Here is a 23,395-nt window from a genome sequence, read left to right on the forward strand (position 1 = left end):
CACCAGGGCATAACATCGGGAGGGCAGTGGCAGACGAGCAGAGGTCGCCATGATTGCACACCGCTGAGAACAGGTGACACGCTGCTTAGAGCGAAGGCTGGAGGCAAAGCCAAGGAACTGACAGCAAGGTCTCACTGGTGGTGTCTGCACCAGCTTGTGATGGCAGGGCTGGTTCTACTTCTCCCGCTCACTTCTGAGAAGAGGAAGGTCAACGCCCAGAAAACACAGGTCATGTACCTGAGGTCCCATGGCGGGCCTGCTTTTCCTCTACAGATTTGCATAACTTCCCTCCTACCCAACCCTCTATACCTGCAGTCCTACCATACACATTCAATCCATTAACTGATTGAGAAAGCACTTGACAACCTAAATACAAAGTGAACCAAAGAGGTTATGCTTTCTGCCCTGAGGCGCTTAGGTTGGTGGAAGAGCCAGATACAAATATGCATGAATAGTTATAGACTGACACAGGGCTGCAGAGAAGAGGGGCAGAGATAATCATGGGGGGGGGGCAAAACCAAGAGCTAGATGCTTACCTGAGTCCCCCACATGCCCCCTGTTTTAGTCACATTTAAGTGTATAGTTCAGTGGATTATATTTAGTTGTGTGGCCCTTACCACCATCCATCTCCAGAACTTCCTCACCATCCCAAACTCTGTTCCTATTAAACACTAACTTCCCATTCTCTTCCCCACTCCACCTCAGCACATGAGCCATTCTACCTTGCATCTATAAGCCTGACCCCTAAGTACCTTATATAAAGAGCTGCTAACATTTTTTTTAAAAGATTTTATTTATTTATTTGACGCAGAGAGAGATCACAAGTAGGCAGAGAGGCAGGCAGAGAGAGAGAGGGAAGCAGGCTCCCCGCCGAGCAGAGAGCCTGATGTGGGGCTCGATCCCAGGACCCCCGGGATCATGACCCGAGCCAACTGAGCCACGCAGGTGCCCGAAGAGCTGCTAACATTTTAAAATGAGACAGCTTTCCTAGTGTTACTGATAACAGCCTAAGGCTGGAAATAACCCAAATGCCTACCAGGGAATGATTGGAAAACAAACGTGGTCTAATCACAGAATGGAATTTACTCAGCCATAAAAAGGAATACTGATTCATGCTACAGGAATGAACCTTGACATATTACAGTAAGTGAAACCAGAAGGAACCAGAAGAGGTCACTATTGTATGATCCCGTTTACTTGAAATGTGCCAAACAGGCGGATCATAGAGGCAAGAAGTAGATTTGTGCCTGCCAGGGTCTGGGGGACTTTGGGAAATGGGGAGTAACTGCTGCTCATGGACATGGGATTTCTCTTCGGGGTGATGTAATTTCTAAAATTGTGATAGTTGCACAACATTGAACTAAAATCCACTAAACTATATACTTTCAATGGCTGAATTGTAGAGCACAGGTAATCCCCAAAATGAAGTAACTAAAATCACCACATCAAAGTCGGGATGCCCAGCTTCTCTCCCAAAGCCCCAAAGGATTTGGAAGCACCGGTCTGAACTCCAGTGGTGCCCTCTTGGGTAGAGCTGAAAAGGAGATGTCTCCTTCCCACAGCACAGCTGGTCCAATGCTCCCTGTGGTCTCCAGGCACAAGGAAAGCAGGTAGGGACCCAGTCACTATAAGCTGCTGCCTGGCCCATCACTCCAAATGGACCTAACTTCCGGTGGAAAGGTATGGGCCACCTGGCTGGCTCAGTCAGTAGTGTGTGAGACTCTCGATCTTGGGGGTTTAAGCTCAGGCCCCACCATGGGTGCAGAGATTACTTAAGCATAAGATCTCTGGAGCACCTGGGTGGCTCAGTCAGTTAAGTGTCTGCCTTTGGCTCAGGTCATGATCTCCAGGTTCTGGGATCGAGTCCCACATCAGGCTCCCTGCTCAGCCAGGAGTCTGCTTCTCCCTCTGCCCAACCCCCACTCGTACTGGATCACTCACACTCCCTCTCTCAGATAAATAAATATTCTAAAAATAAAAAATTAAAAAAAAATACTTTAAAAATACAGGTTTCCCAGTGCTAAAACACCCCTTCTGCAAAAGCTGTAAGTGGTCTACATAATTCAGTGACAGACCCCAGTGCACAGAAGGGCAGCATGAGGATGGGGCAGTTTCTGGACACCTGGGTAACCAAGAAGCTTGTGGGACTGGACAGAACTGTCATCTTTGAGGAGGGGCTTTCATGAAAGAGAAGCAAGCATTCAAGTCCACCCAATCCCAGCAGAGGTGTGCTGGTGGGTCAGGGCCAGGCTCCAGTGCCCAGATCAGACTCAGCTATACATGACTGCACGCTACCACCTACTTCTCCACTCCTCTCCTGTGCCCACCAGCTCTTCCCAACCTCTTCACCCAGCCCAGCAAGGGCTCCCATGGCTTCCATGCTCAGCCCAGAACCCTGGGATGGGTCTGAGCTCTGTCTGTGCTCAGGGCCACTCTGACTGTGCCAGGAATTGGGGCTTTTCTGAGCCTCAGCTGGGAGCCCCGACTAATCAAACTACAATGAGCAAAAAATTTAATGCAAAAAATAAATTAAATAAATAAATAATCAACGTTCTTTAGAAAACAACAGGGGGGAAAATCTAGTGAGGGAGGCAGTGACATGCACATCTTCTCGTGGGCTCCCAAAGAAAAAGTTACACTGAATTTCAGAACATTCACTCCAATCAGCCCACTGTCCCATGGCAAGCTCCCTGCTCTGGGATCTTGGCTGGAGGGTCAGTGCTTGTCAGAGCACCCCCAAGCCACCAGTGTGCAGGTGCTCCTGGGCTGGTGGGACTCCGTGAACGAGGCCAGCTAACTCTCCAGCCAGCCCCAGGAAGGCCAGCGGTGATATGGGACAGTCCTGACTGCAGATGGCATACCAGCAACCCCACAGCTAAGTCCCCTGCAGAAAGTAGTCTGAACTCTGAAATTTCAAAGAACAAAGGACCACAATTTATGCTTTAAATATCTTTTGGCAGTAATCTTATTTACATTGATACAGAATCATTTTACATTCTTAGATCAGACAATAATAGATACTTTATTTTAGTAAATTATGAAGGAAAACAAAAAGGAAACTATTCATAAGTTTTCTCCATTAGCCTGTCTTACCACAGTAGGAGGATCTGGAAACACATGGAGCCCGCATATCCTACAAGCTGAGGCTGGGGAACAGTGTGTTTTGCTCTGGCTGGACGGTGAAACCTTCAATTGCTCAGACTGTGCTTTCCTTTTCTGAACAAACATTTCTACAGAAGATGATGACTCTCAGCATTAAATAATTTACACATACTTCTGAAAACAGATGTCAACTGTGTGAGAGGTGAGATCCAAGCCCCTGGCAACCAGAGGGTCCAGGGCTCTGGGGTAATGGGCCATTAGCCTGCTGGGCCCAGGCTGCAGCTGTGACCACCTTTGGTCCAGCAGAAGGGCAGGAGCCCCACTCGACACCTGGCTTAGAACAACAAAACTCAACAGTTAGGGACGAAAGACCACCCCACATGGGATGGAAGGAAGGATTCTCCGTCCTAATAAAGATCACAGCCCACATGGTCAGGAATGGCATGTCCAGGGATGCCCTTGGTATGTGCCTCCCCAGGCCCCAAAGTGCCTACATTCCAGCTGCTTGGGATCTTTGGGAATTAAAACTCACTCCAGGAAGAGAATAGGACGTCCCTGCTGAAGAGTGGATGATGTACGTGGTGGGGCATGCAGGCCCCAGGTTCCTCAGAAAGACAACCTGGTAGAAAAGAATCATTCCAGAACCTCCCGGAGGTTTGCTGAGAGGGAAATTAATCACTTCATGACTCGGTGCAGCTTAAGGCTTCATTTTTAAGCTGTAAGCATGGCCTTTAATTCTTTAACTAATATCTCCACATTTGATTCCAAATTAGAGTTTTAGCTCTGCAAGAAGTGTCCAGTTGTTTTATTCTGCCTGAGCCAGAAGAGGCCACGTCACCTACCCATGGACAGGGAAGTTCTACCATCCCTTATGTGTGCCACACCTTACTGCTCACAGGTTGTCCCCTGTGACCGTTCCATGGAGACGTGTGTTGTCACATGATTTTGCTGCTGCCAAGGCGGCCCAGGGCCTCTGCAGGCAGGGGCTCAGTGTTGTTGTTCTGGAATCCTTCCGGTGCCCTGGCCATGAGGAGGGGCAGCTGCTCCCGGCCTAGTTTCCAGTGGACCGTTTTCCTAAGCCAAGACACAAATGGTTACATTTCACCAGCATCCCAGGAGGATGACACCCTGTGGGTGGGCTTCTGTCATCCTTGGGAGGGAGCTGCACCAGGAGTTCCAGCCACCAGGGACCAGAACAAGTAAAAAGTGAGTCCTGAGACATCACAGTGAGCAAGCATGACTCCTGGCAGCCCCCTGAGGTTTACGTGGCCCTGAGCCTCCCAGGCAGGATGGGCGCTGAGTCAGGAGGCTGGGGAGATCTGAGTTCTAGGCCTGGCTCTGCTGTGACTCGCCCCCTGTGACCGTGGGTAGCCTGGTTCCCACTATTGCGGGACACAGACCCCCAGAAGCTGGTGGAAGGAGGGCTGTGAGGCAGCCCCCAGTACAACCTCTCCAGGAAGTGGACATGGCAGAGGCCGACTGGGGTGGTCTGGTTCAGCCTGGCGCTGCTGGCTGAGGCTGCCTCCTAGCCCTGATGCCGGCATCTGCACAGACTGGGAGGCCTGCTTCTGATGAGTGCCAGATACACCACAAATACACTAAATCAGCACCTCTTCCAAGGCTGGGAGTGGGGGCAGGGTATGACACTGGTTAAAGCGAGGGAAAACAGGGATTAGTTCACAGGGAAACAAAGGGGAAGAAACCTCAGGGTTTTCCTACCTCAGCTGGGTATCAGTAGGTAAACATTTTCTTAAGTTTGGAAAGGAATCCCTCCTTGTCCTCCCCAGCCTCAGGCCTAGCCTTGCCTCCTGTGGAGCTATCCATGGTCCTGCCACCTGGGCACAAACAGCAGAAAGAACTGGGGTCAAGGGCGCCACTTCCAGGAGTCCCATCCCTGGCCCCGCCTACCCACACCTGACCACCCAGTGGCTAGGCACTCAAGAAGCCACCAACCATCATCTTGAGAGGGGAGGGGACCACTGCCCTGGCCAGGGCAGCCTCGCCTGTCAGATGACTAAAGCAAACCGGCCACCCGGTGCTTCAGTGTATCCCAACTGCTCCTCAGTCACTGGCCCACAACAGGGAAACAAGACACAGAGAGGGACAATGACCAGCTATCTCCATTGTAACAACTGTCACAACTGCCAAGTGCCATGCCTTCCAGGCCAAGACACACAGATTTCTCAGAAGCTCATTTAATCCTTTACAAGAAAATTCCACAGATTAAAAAAAATTAAAAACACAAAACATGAATACACAGAGAGATTAGGCAGTTTGCTCAAGGTCACAGAGCTGGTGGGTGGGAGAGAGAACGGAGTTCAAACCCAAGCAGTCGGGTCCAGGACCCAGCTCTTAAAAACCTTGCCAATGACCCTTGGAAGGTGAAGAACACATGCCACTACCAACTGACCAGTTTCCACGCTCCATACATGTGCATCTAATGTCTCCAGGACACTCAGGGAGAGGACTTGATGCCTCGTGGAATCCCACAACATGTGCAGTTCTTTTGACCTGTAACGATGGCAGTGGGGAACCCTGTATGTCACTGGGCAAACTCCCTATCACAAGCATCTAAGCCAGGGGCACCTGGGTGGCTCAGTGGGTTAAAGCCTCTGCCTTCAGCTCAGGTCACGGTCCCGGGATCTTGGGATCAAGCCCTGCATCGGGTGCTCTGCTCAGCGGGGAGCCTGCTTCTTCTCTCTCTCTCTGCCTACTTCATCTCTGTTGTCAAATAAATAAATAATTTTAAAAACCTTTAAAAAATAAATTAATTCATTTTAAAAAATAAAAATAAAAGCATCTAAGCCAGATGCTCCAGACAAGGGGAAGCTGCTCTGCTCTTTCTCCAGAGCCCAGGCAGAGGCTATAGAGATCAAGGCTACTGCATAAGCTTTTCCTTTTCAAGATCTGCCAGCCAGTAGGCAGGTAGGGTGTGAGTCTGCCATGAGCTAGATGATGCACCAGACAGCATTTTAAACTGCAGGGCACGTCATTGATGTGATAGGACGGATATGCTAAGTACACCGTGGCACAGGAAGAAATGGTCATGGTCCCCAAGGTATCAGTCAGGTTACCAGGCCCCAAGCAGGGGTGGGTAAAGTCGTCCTAGGGTTCACCCCTCTGGGTAGTCCCATGCACCTGGCATGCTCCCAGAGTGCAGAAAGAGAGCAGTGGCCCCAAACAAGGATGTGCTAACCAAGGTCTGAGCGATCACCAAAGCCAAGGTGGCTGGGACTCCCAGAGTTCCCCCGCGGAGGACCTGGGCACTGAACAATCACCACAGCAGAGGTGCCACTGCCACAGATGATAAGGCCACATGTGCCTTCCCATAGTCCCTCATGTCCCCATTCTTATATAAAGGCAAAGACCCTCCTAACACAAAGCAACACACAACTCAGAAATTTCCCATCACTCCTGGGTTTCCTCAGACACATGAGAGCATGACTATTGAATTTTGTAGTGTTCTTGTTACGAGGCCGATAAATCTTTGTGTGTGGGCACGTGTCGCTATGAGTTACAGCTGGTAGAGATTTTATTATGTGGCAAGTACCATGTTACACACTTTCCCTACTTGATCTCATTTGATCATATAAAGACCCCATGAAATAGGTGCTGTTATAGTTCCCAAAAGAGGAAGTGATTTCCTAGTCATTTTTTCCAATTTCCAGCCAATAACAGCAGACCAGGGCCATGCATCAGCGGACATCAGAACCCAAACTGTTAGCTACCAGTCATGACAGCACACAGAAACACTCAGACTGCTGTCATCCTCTTCCCCCAACTCTGCTGTTGTCACCTGGAAGGCGAGGAGCAATTATGCCCCATGGCGACAGGCATTTGAAGCATGGTGGCCAAAGTCCCCAGAACAAGCATCTAGTTAATGATTCACAATAAAAAATAAATAAAATAACAAAACACAGACACAAGCTTTGAAATTCTCACCCCCTACCACCAGGAATACCGTCTCATCTATTTTATTTTTTTTAAGATTTTATTGATTTAATAGAGAACGTGCACGTGCACAAGTGAGTGCGCACAAGCAGGGGGAGCTACAGAGGGAGAGGGAGAAGCAGACGCCCCATGCAAAATAGGGAGCCCAACGTGGGACTTGATCCCAGGCTCCCAAGATCATGACTTGAGTCGAAATCAGACGTTTAACCGACCTGCCACCCAGGTCCTTCGTCTCTGTTTTATTTTTTCATTTTTATTTATTTTTGAAGATTTTATTTGTTTGACAGAGACACAGCAAGAGAGAACACAAGCAGGGGGAGTGGGAGAGGGAGAAGCAAGCTTCCTGCCAAGCAGGGAGCCTGATGCGGGGCTCAGCCCAGGACCCCAAGACCACGACCTGAGCTGAAGGCAGATGCCTAATGACTGAGCCACCCAGACGCCCCTCTCATCTCTACTTTAAATTTGGATAAAAGAACTACAGTTTCCTTCAGGAACAAGGTTTACTGGCAGGGGCATCAAAGGATGTAAGCACCAAATTTAAAACTCTGAACCAAATGTCAGGAATAAACTATGCACATAGATGACCAAGTCTATAAACACAGGGCTTCTCTAGCCTGGGGCAGGAGGACGGACGTGTCCTTACAGGATATCCTGGACATTCAGGTGCCTGATGATCTCAGGACAGGACACAGACAAGGGCACTTGGCTCCGAAGCTTCTGTAAACACAGCCAGTACGTGACTCCTGACATTAGAAGAGGAAATGCCCAAGCTGGAAGCCCACTCCAGCCAAACAGGCATTACACAAGCACCTCTAGTTTATACCTTCAGAAGGGCTGCCCAGCAGTCTAACAGAGGTCCAAGCTGAAGCCACAGGTCTCCTCTCTCCCCAGAGCGGCTTACATTCCCATCCCTCAGAACATCTCCCAGCCAATGGTTAGGAAAAGTGAATTCAAATAAACGCAGCCAACATTCACTAAGTGGCCTTGTGCCAGGCGCCGTGCAAGGTGCTAGGGGAGACAGAGAACATGCCAGCTTCCTACAGGCAGGGATTCCAGGTCAGGACTGCTTGATGGCTATTTATAAGGTGAGGCCAGGGGAAGAGTAACACCTAATGCTCATCCCATGAATATGTGCCACGCTTTTGGGTCAAAATTTTTTCTCCACGTGCACAAAGTTCTAGTGTTATGAGGAAGGTCTGGCACATATCTGGGGTTCAACACTTGCCACCTTCTCCCATCATCTGCAGCTGGCTGAAGGCAGGGACCCTGTCACTGCACATCATTTCTTAACACACAACAAATGCTACACGAACGTTAAGTCTGAAGAAACAGAGGCCAACAGGACTCCAGGACCTGATTTCTAAGGACTGGGTCACCCTACAGGTGGACATGCAGGTCTACAGTCACAGCCTGACTCCCTGAACCGTCTACACGCAAAGACTGAGCCCACAAGAAGACCTCTCATTCCATTAAAACGTCTTTCCTTCTTTATCTTCCTGCCTCCGGACTGTGTAAAGGTCAACACTGTCAACTATGTCACCAGAGAAGAGAAACAGCAGGTGGGATACGAGCTCTGAAATTGGTTTCTACACTTACAGTTAAATGTGTGTATGGGTGTTGTCACCAAGAATTAACAATGACCAAGGAACACAAACAATGAGCCATGCTATCTTTAACCCTGAAAGTCATCAGAGCGCCCCGATTCCCTGTGTCCTGTTCTTAGCCCTGAGAGTCCCTAAGCACACCACATCTTTCTGGACTTTCTGGTTCACAGACTGGGAAAGAAGTTAGGCTCAACCATTAAGGATTTCACCAGCTACATCAAGGACCAAAAATAAGCAAGAGAGACTAAATCCCCCTAAAACTTTAGGTCAGTTTTCTATGTAATTGTATCTATCCCAAATGCCTTCTGGGTGTCCCTTCCCTAACAAAAGCAAAGACACCCTGGAATCAGCTTTTATCTGTGATGACTCTCGGCAGTCTCCAAGGACACCCTGACTCCTGTGTACTTGCAGGCCATTAAACAAGTGATCTGAGGGATGCCTAGGCAGCTCAGTCAGTTGAGCATCTGCCTCTGGCTCGGGTCATGACCCCGGCACCCTGGGATCAAGTCCCATATTGTACTCCCTGATCAGGAGGGAGCCTGTTTCTCCTTCTCCCTCTGCCTGCTGCTCCCTCTGCTTGTGCTCTGTCAGATAAACAAATTAAATCTTTTTTTTTTTTTTTAAGATTTTATTTATTTGTCAGAGAGAGCAAGCGAGAGCGAGCACAGGCAGACAGAGTGGAAGGCAGAGTCAGACGGAGAAGCAGGCTCCCTGCGGAGCAAGGAGCCCGATGTGGGACTAGATCCCAGGACGCTGGGATCATGACCTGAGCCGAAGGCAGCTGCTTAACCAACTGAGCCACCCAGGCGTCCCAATAAATTAAATCTTAAAAACAAAAAAAAGGTGATCTGAGTACACCTTATCTCATGAAACAATGATATCGGAACACAACAGCTTCTAGCACAGCTCAGTTACCTTTTGTTAAACTTGAAATAAGAGATTCAGACTCTACTTAAATAAATGTGACCCACTGCTAGTGAAGTTGTCAGGAAATGGGAATTGTATGTAGTGTCATATTTTCACACGAAAACTACACAAGTAATACTCTTCACAGTATAGTGAAGTTGAACCACATCTGGGCAGCAGACTGACAACGTGCTCTTTGAAGTTAATTCCAAGACTTTTAAATCCTATTTAAAAAGTTATGTCAACAAAATCTTAAAAAAAAAATAAAATCTTAAAAAAAAAGGGAGGGGGCGCCTGGTGGCTCAGTGGATTAGGCCGCTGCCTTCGGCTCAGGTCATGATCTCAGGGTCCTGGGATCGAGTCCCGCATCGGGCTCTCTGCTCAGCAGGGAGCCTGCTTCCTCCTCTCTCTCTCTCTGCCTGCCTCTCTGACTACTTGTGATTTCTCTCTGTCAAATAAATAAATAAAATCTTTAAAAAAAAAAAAAAAAGTTATGTCAACAAAATCTTAAAAAAAAATAAAATCTTAAAAAAAAAGGGAGGGGGGGCGCCTGGTGGCTCAGTGGGTTAAAGCCTCTGCCTTCGGCTCGGGTCGTGATCCCGGGGTCCTGGGATCAAGCCCCACATCCAGCTCTCTGTTCAGCAGAGAGCCTGCTTCTTCCACTCTCTCTCTCTGCCTACTTGTGATATGTCTGTCAAATAAATAAATAAAATATTTTAAAAATAAATAAATAAAAAGTTATGTCTGGGGGCGCCTGGGTGGCTTAGTCAGTAAGCATCTGCCTTCAGCTCAGGTCATGATCTCAGGGTCCCAGGGCCAAGCCCTGCATTAGGCTCTCTGCTCAGCGGGGAACCTGCTTCTCCCTCTGTCTCTGCTGCTCCCGCTGCTTGTGTTCCCTCTCTCTCTCACACACACACTTTCCCTCTCTTTCTCAGTCCCAGATGAATAAAATCTTTTTTAAAAAATTAAAAAAAATAAAAATAGGGGTGCTTGGGTGGCTCAGTGAGTTAAGCTTCTGCCTTGGGCTCAGGTCATGATCTCAGGGTCCTGGCACCCACATGGCCTGTCCCCATGTTCTGCACAGAGAGCAGAACACCGGAGCTCCGGGTACGTGAGGCATCTGCTCATGGCCACAGGAGTTCAGAGTCAGACCTGCTGTGCTCACGCAGACCTGCAGCCATGTGACTGGCTTTTTTACTGAGGTCTCAGCGATCTCAGGGTCCTGGGATCAAGCCCCACATCTCTGCTCAGCGGGGAGCCTGCCCCCAACCCTGCCTGCCTCTCCGCCTACTTGTGATCTCTCTTTCTGTCAAATAGATAAATAAAGGCCACCTGGGTGGCTCAGTGGGTTAAGCCTCTGCCTTCGGCTCAGGTCATGATCTCAGGGTCCTGGGATCGAGTCCCGCATCGGGCTCTCTGCTCAGCAGGGAGCCTACTTCCCTTCCTCTCTCTCTGCCTGCCTCTCTGCCTACTTGTGATCTCTGTCAAATAAATAAATAAAATCTTAAAAAAAAGAAAAAAACAAATAGATAAATAAAATCTTTAAAAAATATATGTAAATTGGGACGCCTGGGTGGCTCAGTTGGTTAAGCAGCTGCCTTCGGCTCAGGTCATGGTCCCAGCGTCCTGGGATCGAGTCCCACATCGGGCTCCTTGCTCCGCAGGGAGCCTGCTTCTCCCTCTGATTCTGCCTTCCACTCTGTCTGCGTATGCTCGCTCTCGCTCGCTCTCTCTCTGACAAATAAATAAATAAAATCTTAAAAAAATATATATATATATGTAAATAAATAAAATTTAAAAAAAATTTTTTAGGGGCGCCTGGGTGGCTCAGTGGGTTAAAGCCTCTGCCTTCGGCTCAGGTCATGATCCCAGAGTCCTGGGATCAAATCCCGCATCGGGCTCTCTGCTCAGCAGGGAGCCTGCTTCCCCCACTCTCTCTGCCTGCCTCTCTGCCTACTTGTGATCTTTGTCTGTCAGATAAATAAATAAAATCTTTAAAAAAAAAATTTTTTTTTTAAATCGTGTCTGGGAACCAAACTTCCCACTGGAATACAACTCTGAAATGACAATGAAAGTGAGTAGGAAAGGAAAAATAATTTGGCACACCTATTTCACTTTATAAACAACTGTCAGAAAGTTATTGAATGCATATATTAAAGTTAAATTATGCTCAGTAAAATTATGTCAATAAAAATTTAAAAGGAGGAACTAGCAAAGTGTCTGGTGCACGAGGTTCCCAATAAAGCCTGGCTGGACAAGGGGAAAGGGAACTCGCTATCCAGACAAGGAACAACTATGAAAATCATGAGGCTCAGAAGGACTCCCGTAAGCTGACTGTATGACCAACTTTCAATTTAAACCACCAGAAAGAACTTTTTATAAAAACACCGACACCATGTGGGCTCACTCAGGCAGATGTCAAGTTCCCTGTAGGTGGGGAGAGGAGGAAAGCTAGGGTATTTGCAGAGCAAGACTCCCATGCTAAGTAACCGGGACGGCTTGAGGAGCACAACCAGAACTACACAGAAGAGCTACTCTCCCTTCTCTTTACTTCAAGGGATGTAACAAGAATATAAAAGTCCAGGCACCAAACCATTCCATCTGGTCAGGCTACAGACAGGATCTGTGGTGGCTCCTTCTGCGCAGAGGACTAGGTCCCCTGGACTCCACGCACAGCTCAACAAAGTCCATGCAGAGCCCTTGCCTCTGGGACCGCCACCCCTGGCTCCCAGGCCAAGTCCTCCAGCTCGCTGGGAACTCCCATCACCTGCTCCCGGGGCCCATTCAGGCTCTGAGGACATGGGCAGGGGCGTCCAGGACCCAGACAAAAACACAACGAGGCAGCGAGGAGGAAGCGCAGGTGGCTGAAGCCAGAGCACCCACATGGCCTGTCCCCATGTTCTGCACAGAGAGCAGAACACCGGAGCTCCGGGTACGTGAGGCATCTGCTCATGGCCACAGGAGTTCAGAGTCAGACCTGCTGTGCTCACGCAGACCTGCAGCCACGTGACTGGCTTTTTTACTGAGGTCTCAGCGAGCGGTTCGGGGTCCATCTTCTCCTTCAGCTGCTACAAGGAGTGTCACGTAGGGTTATGCCCAAGTCACAGGGCAAGTGGCAGAACCACGGATAGAACTCAGAAGAGCAGCTCTCGGAGACACACAGCTGCTCTCCTCTCCGGCAGGAGGTGTGCTGAGCTCCTGACCTCAGCGCACACAGGCCAAGTTAGGGCGGGGCCTTATTGGGAGCGAGGCTGGCACTCAGCTCTTCCGAGCTCACAGCTCCCCTCACTTTACCGTGCTTCCGCAAGCGAAAACCCCAACATGCTTCTGATCATGTGTCCTCCAACGACTGAGAGGACTTCCATACGTCGCCATGCCGCCTTACCTGTGCTGGTGTTGGTGACACCATTCACTGTCCCCTCCACGTCGGTCTCATCCTCGGCGTAGCTCAGGATCAAGCTCTGCTGCCGGCTTGTTAGTCTCCTGTGGACCAAACACAGTGGAGTGTTTCCTCGAGGCAGCCCTTTAAATGATGGTCTTGGCCCGTTTCCATGTCAGCATGTGGGAAATGTGGGGCCCCCAATCTAGGCAGGGGCACACACCTTGAACCTGAGAGCCACACCCTCGAAGATTCGATCAAGAAAATGGAAACTACCACGCTCACCATGGCGAGCGCCCCATCAGCTATCGAACTACCAAATGGCTGTGATACACCTGAAAACTAACACAACGTTAAGGAAGAAAATCTCTTAAAATACCCTAAGCTGTTTTTAAACAGCGGACAATACCAAATAGTTTACTTAAAAGGGGCGGGGTGGGGAGGAGGGTCTTACAATCTTCTCACATAGGAAGTTAACTAACTAAAAGGTGTGCCGGAGAGCCGAGAGCCGGTCTTCCCCAGTGGGGTGGGACGCCACAGCACTGTGCCCGACTCTCCTCCCAGAGGACACAGATGTCAGCACCATGATCCAGTTACAGATCTGCCTCTCCAGCAGACCCCCGTACCCTGAGAGCAGTAATAATAAAATCAATAGCAGCTACAGCCACGTCTGCCCGATGTGTTACTCAATTTTCCAGCAGCTAAGGAGGTCAACTTTTTTTTTATTATGCCTACTTTGCTAGGGGGACCTAGGGCCGGACACACCTGACTAGAGGGAGGAAGAAGCCCCAGCCTGAAGCCTCAGTGCTCACAGCAGCAGACAGCAGGCCCAGGCCGGGGCTCAGCACAGGGCCTGGCTGAGAAAAAGCCCTCAACCCGCCCCTGCTGGGTGGGAAAGGTGGGGAGATCGGGAGGACCTCACCATGGCTACGTGGGCACGCACTTGGGAACTCTTATCTTGATGTGAATGTAGTGATCTCCGTAGCCGTAGCTGTTAATCCGGGGGATGCCCTTCCCACTCATCCGAATCTTCTGGTCTGTCTGAATCCCAGGAGGGATCTACAAAGAAAGAAAAGCCATGGTTTGCCTTGGTCTCCAGTTGCTCGAATGGGAAATCTTTCAAGACACAAAGACTTACTCCTAGGAAAGAACTGCCATTCAGGTTCCTAGACAACCACATGGAAACTGGCTACTGGGGTCTGTCCTGAGCACAGCTTGTGATGGGGGCTTGCCGGCAGGCGAGGCCACAAGGAGGAGTGAGGGAACACAGAGAGCAAGAGCGGGGAAGAGGCAAAACCAACAGAGGGGCACAGTGCTGAGGCTGGTGCCTGATGCCCACAGAGGAGCAGATGCAAGCCAGGAACTGCCTTCCATGGCCACTCCACAGTCAAGGCCCACGGTCTATGATTCGAACCCAAGCAATGGCCTGACCTTCCTGCTGCCTCCCCCAGACCTCATCTCTGAGTCCTCAACATGCTGCTTGCTCACAGGTGCTGCCACTTCTCAGCCATTTCAGAAAACAAGAGACCAGTGAAGCACAAGACTGGCAAAGACATCCCCGCCCTCTTACCGTCACAGTAATCGTCTCGTACAGGCCCTGCGCTCTGGCTGTCCCTCCAAGAAGAGCCTGAGCTATGGAAATAAAGAGGTCGGAGTGGATGTCTGCACCGTCCCTCCGGAACACAGGGCTTTTCTGCACCTAGGACCAAACACGGGAGATGCGGTCATACTTGGAGAACTCTGCCACGGAGACGGGACAACAGCCCCACATCCCAGCAGCCTGGACACAGGCCCTGACGTGCGCTCCGGTGACGCTTCTTCTCTGTGAGGAGCAGAGGACCGAGGACAGAATGTACTTCCTCTGGAGCACAGTGCAACCCCAGGCTCCGGGAGTTACATCAGATTTGTTTCTGTGCTGCAACGCCAGCATGTCAGTCTCAGATGAAGTTGTGCAGTCGACCAATAAAAAAGTAAAATTGGCTTTTTGAACATTAACAAAAAATATCTTACTCTCCTAGAAAGTTTAAAGAAAGAAAGACTAGTACACCTACAAAAGCCAAGCAGTTTATCTTTCAAACAGTCATTTGGTACAAACTATCCTCAAGACAGACAAGGCAGCACTGGAATGACTCTGACTTTATAAGCACTTTTGGGCGTCAAAGACGCTCCCTGCCTTGCAGCCAGGTCTCCTCTCTGTGCTCGTCTCTTACCACAGGGGAGCAGAGTCTGGAACCCCGATGAAGCCTGTCGTAGAGCTTGGCTTCCAGGAGGCCACCTTTGTGGGTCTCCTGGTCTAGCAGTTCACCCTTTATGGTATTTTTCCTCTTTGCTTTAAATTATGAAATATTTCACACACATATGAACAGACGAAACTAAATAACATCACACACATGGTGCCCACAACCCAGCAGCACTAACAAGCCCCCGGCCCCTCCCCCCTCCGGAGTGACCACCACGATGAAGGCAGCAGTGACCGTTCCTACATACGTACACATGTCCCCAAATAACACACAGCACCATCTCACGTGTAAACTGTTTACCGTCTCCCTCCCTGCCTCTGCTGGGAATCCGCTTTCTTTCCCTCACTGGTAACTGAGAAGTCTCAAGATGTGTCGTGCTGACACCTGAGGCTCTGGTTTCTTCCTCTGGCTGCTCGGAGGCACGCCAGCCCCCAGGGGGGTGCACTCAGCCACTCTCCTCTCTAGGGGCAGCAGGCTGTTGTCAGAGTCTTGCTGGGAGGAGGAAGGAGTCTTGCATGCAGTCTGCGCGGCCGTCCTCAGACGTGCACCTGGCGGGGCTGCGGAGACAGGGCGCTATCCCCCTCACCATCCCCTCGTTCCAGAAACCTGGGTCTGCCCCTGCACCTGGTATGTAGAGCTGTGCCTCTGGCACTTACTATCCCCACACACAATTCAACACATAAATAAAAACACAAGAAGACGTGTTCTGTATTTTCATGTGTCCTATGTCTCCAACCGAATCTTGAGGTAACTTTGTTCTGTCCAACCCTACCACAAAGGTTTGACATGATGCATGTTTAACCACGCCACTGAGATGGCCACTGCTGCCCTCAGAAATGGAGATGGCCAGACACGCTTCCATGAAGCACCAGCCTCTCCCCAGCCGGGCCAGGCCGCACCCACGCCCAGCAGGAGAGGGCCAGGGAGAAGCTGTGCGGGCAGAGCACCTACCCTGAATGTGACGAAAATTTCCCGTTTTCCTACAGGCATCCGCACGGTCTGGCCATCCTCGACTCCTGAAAGAAGAACAGAAGCTCAAAAGGGAAGAGTTATCTTGGGACCTCCCAAGGAATTTTCTGCCCTAGATCCATTTACAAACCCCTGACTTCCTCACCCATGCCTGTTAGTGAGGAGCTACACAATTACCCACAGCACATCCAACGACTGTAACTTCTTACAGGTGCAAATATAGCAAGTGATGAGCAAACAAGAGCACCGTCTACTCATTTACCCACGTCACGGACCCTGGCTCCTACCCGTCTGTGTAGGAGCCCAGTGAATGCAGAGTCTAATAGGGGGCACAGCTATCAACCAAACTAACGCTAACAAACGCATCATTACAAAGAGGTCACGTTCTTAGAGGAAAAGACAAAGGACATCTAAGGAACAGGGAGAGCTCCAGAAGGCTGCCCCCGGGAAAGCAACACTCAGGCTAGGAGTTCCGGGAGGAGAGTCAGCCTGCTGAAAAGAAGGGGGAAAGTGAGCTTCGGACACAGGGAGTGGTACGCCAAGGCTCTGTCCTGGAAGGCATCACAGCCTGTTCACGGAGCTACGTGAAAGGGGCACCTTGGCGGCTCAGTTGTTAAGCATCTGCCTTCAGCTTGGGTCATGATCCCAGGGTCCTGGGATCGAGCCCTGCATTGGGCTCCCTGCTCAATGGAGAACCTGCTTCTCCCTCTCCCACTCCCCCTGCTTGTGTTCTCTCTCTCGCTGTCTCTCGTCAAATAAATAAATAAAACTAAAAAACAAAACAAAACCGTCCCTTTGGAAAAAAAAAAAAAAGAACAAAAAAGGAGCTACGTGAAAATCAGAAGGCCGCAGGGCAGGCAGCCAGGGAAGACTAAGGCAGAGCCGGCAGGGGCTGAGACTGGAGACATTCCCCATCCCAAAAGTCACAGCGCGCTCTGCAGGGCGAGTGATATGATCACCCCACCACGCAGAAAACCTGCCCCGGGAGAGAGAGAGACAGGTGGGGAGAGCAGTCACAGGCTGCCGCTGGAGGCCAGAGGGAGGAGTGGCGGTGCAGACTGGGCTGGCAGAGGGGACAAGGCTGGCCTCGTCGACTGAAGAGGAGCCCCACACAGGAGCAGAGCAGGCGTGTCTGGTCCCTTCTGCCCAACCTGGCATGCAAGTGTAGTCTGTAAGCCTGACCAATGCAAAGACAAAAACTCAAGGAGATTCTAGTCCCCCCTCCAGTCTGGGGCCCTAGGCCCCTAACCACAGCTTCAAGAGCCCATCACAAGGAAACAAAGGCCTCAGCTCTCCCAGCCCCCAGTGCGTAGGGGACCCCAGGACCAACCGGCAGGCACGGGGATCACCACTTTCTTCTTCTGCTTGGCTTGTCCTGCTCCTCTGCACACCACACAAGGAGTTGTGATGATGGAGCCTCGGCCCCCACATCTCCGACACGTAGAGCGCATCACAAAAGGGCCTGTATTTATGGTTTCCTGATAAAGACAAGAAAAACGGAACCCTTAAGCACATAGGTTAATTCTAACAGCCAAGCCTCTGGGGATACAATGTACACCAGAGAAAGGTCTCACTGAAGACTCGTGTTCTGTGTGAACACACTAAAACATGCCATCCACGAGTACAGGGGCAGGGGCTCACACTACCTAGTCTGATCTTCTGGAACATGATGACTTCTCAACACCAAATCACCAAGCTGATTATTTAGGCCTGGAAAATGAGACAGTGCCTCTCTGCAGAGGTTCCTGAAACCCCAGGGAGCTGAGCAAACACATCTTAAAAAGAGCACGGCCCCCGGGCGCCCGAGTGGCTCAGTGGGTTAACCGTCTGCCTTCGGCTCAGGTCATGATCCCAGGGTTTCTGCTCCCCCAGGAGTCTGCTTCTCCCTCCCACTGCTCTCTCTCTCCCTCTTAAATAAATAAAAATCTTAAAAAATAAAACCCAAACTTATATTTCAAAGCACAGAAGAAACCCTCTACACATATATCCTTCCATTCTGATGCTTTTTTTGTTGTTGTTGTTCTGATGCTTCTAATCTATAAGAAAGATCCCCAAAGGTGGAATTGCTAGGACAAATAATTATTATATTTAAATTTTTTAAATTTAAAATCTATTATATTTAAAAGTTTATGTGTTAGAGACTCTGGACTCCAGGAAACAAAGTAAGGGGTACAGAAAGGAGGGGGTTGGGGGAGGTGGGGGAGACGGGGTAGCCCGGGGATGGGTATTAAGGAGGGCACATGATGTGATGAGCATTGGCTGTTACACACAACTAACAAACTGCTGAACACCGCATCAAAAACTAGTGACGTACTGCATGTTGGTTAACTGAACATGATAAAAAAAAAACTGTGTTACATTTACTTGTACACAGTACCAATTTCTGAAGTAAGAAACGAAGGAGCAGTGAACAGTTATAAGTGTCCCCCCCACCCCTGTCCCCTAGGTGTTTCAGGCGCCTTCTCAGAGGCTCAGCCATGGTGACATGCTTCTGCAGCCTGCTTTATCCAGACACATGTATTTCCAGCCATCTGTGTGAGCACCACGGGCCTGCAGTTCCCCCAAGGCAGTACTATGCACACCGCACTGTAGGTGTAGGGTTTGCTTCCGTTTTTACAATTCAATGATCTCAGAAGGCACTTCACAGCAGCACACAGCATCCCGTGACCGGGATGCACCACGGTATCTCAGGCCACTCGCTCCTGGTGGGTCACTGAGCCTTCAGTACTATACACAAGGCTGCAGGGGATACCCTGTACACACGCTGCACCCCGAGTGTGGGGTGTAAGCCAGCTCCCCACAAGGTGCATGCACGAGGGTCTGACGGCTCCTGCAGCGAACACTCCCACAAGCCAGAGAGCTGTCAGGGTGCGCTCAGGTCCCACAGACCTGCTGGCATGGACTGGGCCCATCTTTGAAACGCCTGCCCTCTGGGGGATGAGCCAAGAGCATCTTCCGGTTTCTACCTGCAGGTCCTCGACTGCCGCTGAGACATGGTCACCGGCCACCCACCCGCCATCTCCTCTACAGTTCACCTTACCCAGTTTTCCTGATGATCTGCTGGTCTTTCCCCTGTTATTGTGAAGGAGCTCTTTACATATTGGGAACCCTAGTCCCTTAGCACACGTGTCACAAATATTTTTTTCCTAGTCTCAAGCATCATGTTTTTAGAGAAATACACTTTGGCTTTATTACCTTATCTCTATCTCCTCAGAAAAAAAATTTTTTTTAAAAATAAGTGACAGCAGTTCAGAGCATTGGAGAAAGGACCTTCGAAGTGAGAGGCCATTGGGAACAATCAATGGAAACTATCTGTAAAAAGTGGCAGCAGCTCAGTGTAGCCCCAGGAATGTACATGCTCCCCAAGAGCGCCCTCTGGAGGACTGTCCACGTATCTGCACAACGAGCTATAAGCCCAGCCCTTTTCTCAACAGGAGGATTTGCAGATAAAACTTTGGGTACACCATCATTGGTCTCTTAACTGGCCATCAAAAATAATGTTCAGAAATACTCAAAGACATGGAAAAATACTTGCAGCACATGAGAAGTGAGGAAAAACTGCACGTATGAGCCTCAACTGTTGAAATTACATACATACAAGAAAAAACCATTCAAAACAATATGACAAACTAGAAAATACACGATTCAGATCAGTGACGAATGACTAATTGACTTCATTTATGAAGAGTTTCTACAAATGCCTCAGAATAAGACCAATTACCCCACAGTGAGAAGGCAAAAAGGCTGAAGGGCCATACAGGAAAACTGACCCTCAAATCCTCAAGATGTTCAACCTCACACATGACAGATGCAAGCTGAGCATGAGAAATGGCGTTAGGTGACAGTACTCAGTGTACGTAGCAGCACAGTAGGGGCCTGGCGAGGTAAGAGACAGCACATCTGTGAAGGAGCCGCTGTGGCCACGCAGCCTGGGACAGCTATGTACACAGAGTGTTTGCCAAATATACCAAGAAGCAGAAACAGAATAAATACTGAGATACAAACAAAGCTAACTGTATTACAGTTCGTTTAAGAAACCATGCACATGCGGGGCGCCTGGGTGGCTCAGTGGATTAAGCCGCTGCCTTCGGCTCAGGTCATGATCTCAGGGTCCTGGGATCGAGCCCCACATTGGGCTCTCTGCTCAGCAGGGAGCCTGCTTCCCTCTCTCTCTCTCTGCCTGCCTCTCCGTCTACTTGTGATTTCTGTCTGTCAAATAAATAAATAAAATCTTTAAAAAAAAAAAAAAGAAACCATGCACATGCATGCACACATCCAGGAGGACAGGGGATGCTTCTGGGGAGTGGAAACACAATGGCTGATAGCAGAGAATGGGAGAGACACTTATTTTGCACTATTTACCAATTGTACCCACTAACTTTTTTTTTTTTTTAAAGATTTTATTTATTTATTTGACAGACAGAGATCACAAGTAGGCAGAGAAGTAGGCAGAGAGAAAGGAGGAAGCAGGCTCCCTGCTGAGCAGAGAGCCCAATGCAGGGCTCGATCCCAGGACCCCAAGATCATGACCCAAGCCAAAGACAGAGACTTTAACCCATGGAGCCACCCAGGCGCCCCTGTACCCACTAACTTTTTAATAATCTGCATATATTACCCATTCACAAACATATAAAACAAAAATGAAGTTTCTTTTCTTTTAAGATTTATTTTAAATAAAATTTTTTTTAAGTTTTTTTTATTTGACGGGGCGCCTGAGTGGCTCAGTGGATTAAGCCGCTGCCTTCGGCTCAGGTCATGATCTCAGGGTCCTGGGATCGAGTCCCGCATCAGGCTCTCTGCTCAGCAGGGAGCCTGCTTCCTCCTCTCTCTCTCTCTCTGCCTCTCTGCCTACTTGTGATCTCTCTCTGTCAAATAAATAAATAAAATCTTTAAGTTTTTTTTATTTGAGAGACAGCAAGAGCAAGTGAGAGAGCATGAGCGGTGGGGAGGGGCAGACGGAGAAGCAGGCTCTCCACTGAGCAGGGAGCCCGATGCAGGGCTCAATCCCAGGGCGCTGGGATCATGACCTGAGCTGAAGGCAGACGCTTAACTGACTGAACCAACCAGGGGCCCCAAGATATATCTATGTTAGGGAGAGAGGGAGTGGGTGCACATGCATGTGCAAGTGGGGGAGGGGCAGAGGGAGAGAATCTCAAGCAGACTGCCCCCCCCCCCATCCCTGAGCACGGAGCCCAATGTGGGGCTCAATCACAGGGCTCTGAGCCTATGGTCTGCCCTGAAATCAACATTCAGATGCCCAACTAAGCCACCCAGGTGTCCCCAAAAATGATGCTCCTAATCAACAACTGCACAAACACAAACTTAAAATGTTAGAGTGATGAGATTATCAGGGACTTCTACTTCTAAGAACTTTTCTGCCCTCAAAGGCAACTTCTATGTCACACCAGCAGACACACACAATGACTGATTTTAAAGGAGGGTGGTAGACAACTTCTCAATCCCCTCCAACAGGAATCCAGCTTAATGGAGTACAAACATGATCGATGAAAACCTAAGTACAGTTAGATATACAGAGATATAATCATGGCGAAGGAGGAGAAAAGAACTGACCCAAATAACTTTTGAGCACAGTATTTTAACCATACGCATTAAATCAAAAGATGAAAAGAACTCTAAATGGCAAATACCAATAACTAGGGCTATTTTGCACAGTGGTCTGAGTAGTAATTCTAAACTCCTTTCTCCATTACAGGGTTGAGCAAATGAGTAAGTATATTGAGGATAATCAAAGCCAGATTTTTCTTTATCAGAAAAAAGCTTCAAGTACGGACAGGCAGAAAACTAGATGAACCCTGTGGTGTTGGGCTGGACATGGAATTACCAGGTTTGAATTCACTGGTTTGTCAGAGTGATGGTGGGTGGCAGGACAGGTGTGTACCTGTGTGTGTACAGTTCTACCTATAATGTGAATATAATATGGAAGGAGGTACAGATAGGAGTATAGCACACACGCACATGCGCACACACACACACACGTTTAGCCTGGGGGAGTGTGGAGAGCAGTGAACCCCCAGACACATGTGCACACCTAGAGCACAAATCTTGGCTTCTAAATCCCAGGAGACACTAGAAGCAACCAGGACCCCCTGGAGAAATGACTGCTCAAGGGTGTGGCAGGAAAAGCACAAGGTGAGTCTAGAATATCTGTTATAGGAAGTACTCAAAGAATGAGGAGGGACCTGTCCCAGCTGGAAGGGATTCCACAGGCCAAGTCAAGAACAGTTTGAATATCGAAGGCAGGAATTAAACCGATTACAGCCCGGTGAATAAAATAAGAATACCTGAGTTTATACTACTATAAATGAATGATAAATACATAAATGGAGAATAGAAAGTTCTTCCTTTCAGGAGAATGACAACTAAGAAACACAGAGGGATGCTGGGATCAGAAAATCACCATCTTGCGACCGTTCCAGTAATAATGAATTGGCAAGAATGATCAATGGATGCCGCAACTACCAGGTCAAAGTCTGATCAGGAACGGACATTTACAGAGTGTTAGGGTGCCGCACCACGGCTTCCTCATTAACTTCAAAGGGAATATTAGTAACTTTACAGTGAAGAAACCTAGTGGACACTACCTTAACTAACTACCAGTGATCAAATGTCACATTACCACGAAGAGGACAAATGGACACCTATGACTCCTGACATGGCCCACCGGAAAGGGATGTGGTGTTTCATCAAAAACATGTAATCTAAAAAACAAACAAACAAACAAACAAACATGTAATCTGGGGGCGCCTGGGTGGCTCAGTGGGTTAAAGCCTCTGCCTTCGGATCAGGTCATGATCCCAGGGTCCTGGGATCTAGCCCTGCATCGGGCTCTCTGCTCAGCGGGAAGCCTGCTTCCTCCTCTCTCTCTGCCTACTTGTGATCTCTGTCAAATAAATAAATAAAATCTTTAAAAAAAGAAAAGAAAAGAAAATACATACCACAGATGACAAAGCAAATGGGACAGAATGCTGACAATTGGTGATCCAGGTAAGGAATAATGGAGTGACTCTCTATACGGTTCTGTAAGTTTGTATTATAAAAAATAATTTATCAGGGCATCTGGGTGGCTCAGCCATTAAGCATCTGCCTTTGGCTCAGTCATGATCCCGGGGTCCTGGAATGGAGCCCGCATCAGGCCCCTTGCTCAGAGAGGAAGCCTGCTTCTCCCTCTCTCTGCCTGCTGCCCCTGCTTGATGCTCTCTCTCTCTCAAATAAATAAAATCTTT

General features: G+C 49.1%; 1 protein-coding gene across 2 annotated transcripts in view; it reads right to left on the minus strand.

Annotated features, from left to right (window-relative positions):
- Positions 1 to 2,934: 2,934 nt before the first annotated feature.
- The window catches only part of DNAJA3 (DnaJ heat shock protein family (Hsp40) member A3), a 31,106-nt gene continuing 10,645 nt past the window's right edge, over positions 2,935 to 23,395 (minus strand). The window contains exons 6-12 of one of the 2 annotated variants that reach the window (XM_082713209.1): positions 17,482 to 17,629; positions 16,134 to 16,198; positions 14,513 to 14,641; positions 13,886 to 14,001; positions 12,949 to 13,046; positions 4,822 to 4,937; positions 2,935 to 4,176 (exon numbers count right to left, since the gene is read on the minus strand). In XM_082713209.1, coding sequence (XP_082569335.1) covers positions 4,834 to 4,937; positions 12,949 to 13,046; positions 13,886 to 14,001; positions 14,513 to 14,641; positions 16,134 to 16,198; positions 17,482 to 17,629 — 660 coding nt within the window. In that variant the 3' untranslated portion in view covers positions 2,935 to 4,176; positions 4,822 to 4,833. The remainder of the gene's footprint in view (positions 4,177 to 4,821; positions 4,938 to 12,948; positions 13,047 to 13,885; positions 14,002 to 14,512; positions 14,642 to 16,133; positions 16,199 to 17,481; positions 17,630 to 23,395) is intronic. The other variant, XM_082713210.1, reaches the window with a different exon arrangement.

This window comes from Mustela nivalis, assembly GCF_964662115.1.
Source record: "Mustela nivalis genome assembly, chromosome: 19".
NCBI classification, from domain to species: Eukaryota; Metazoa; Chordata; class Mammalia; order Carnivora; family Mustelidae; genus Mustela; species Mustela nivalis.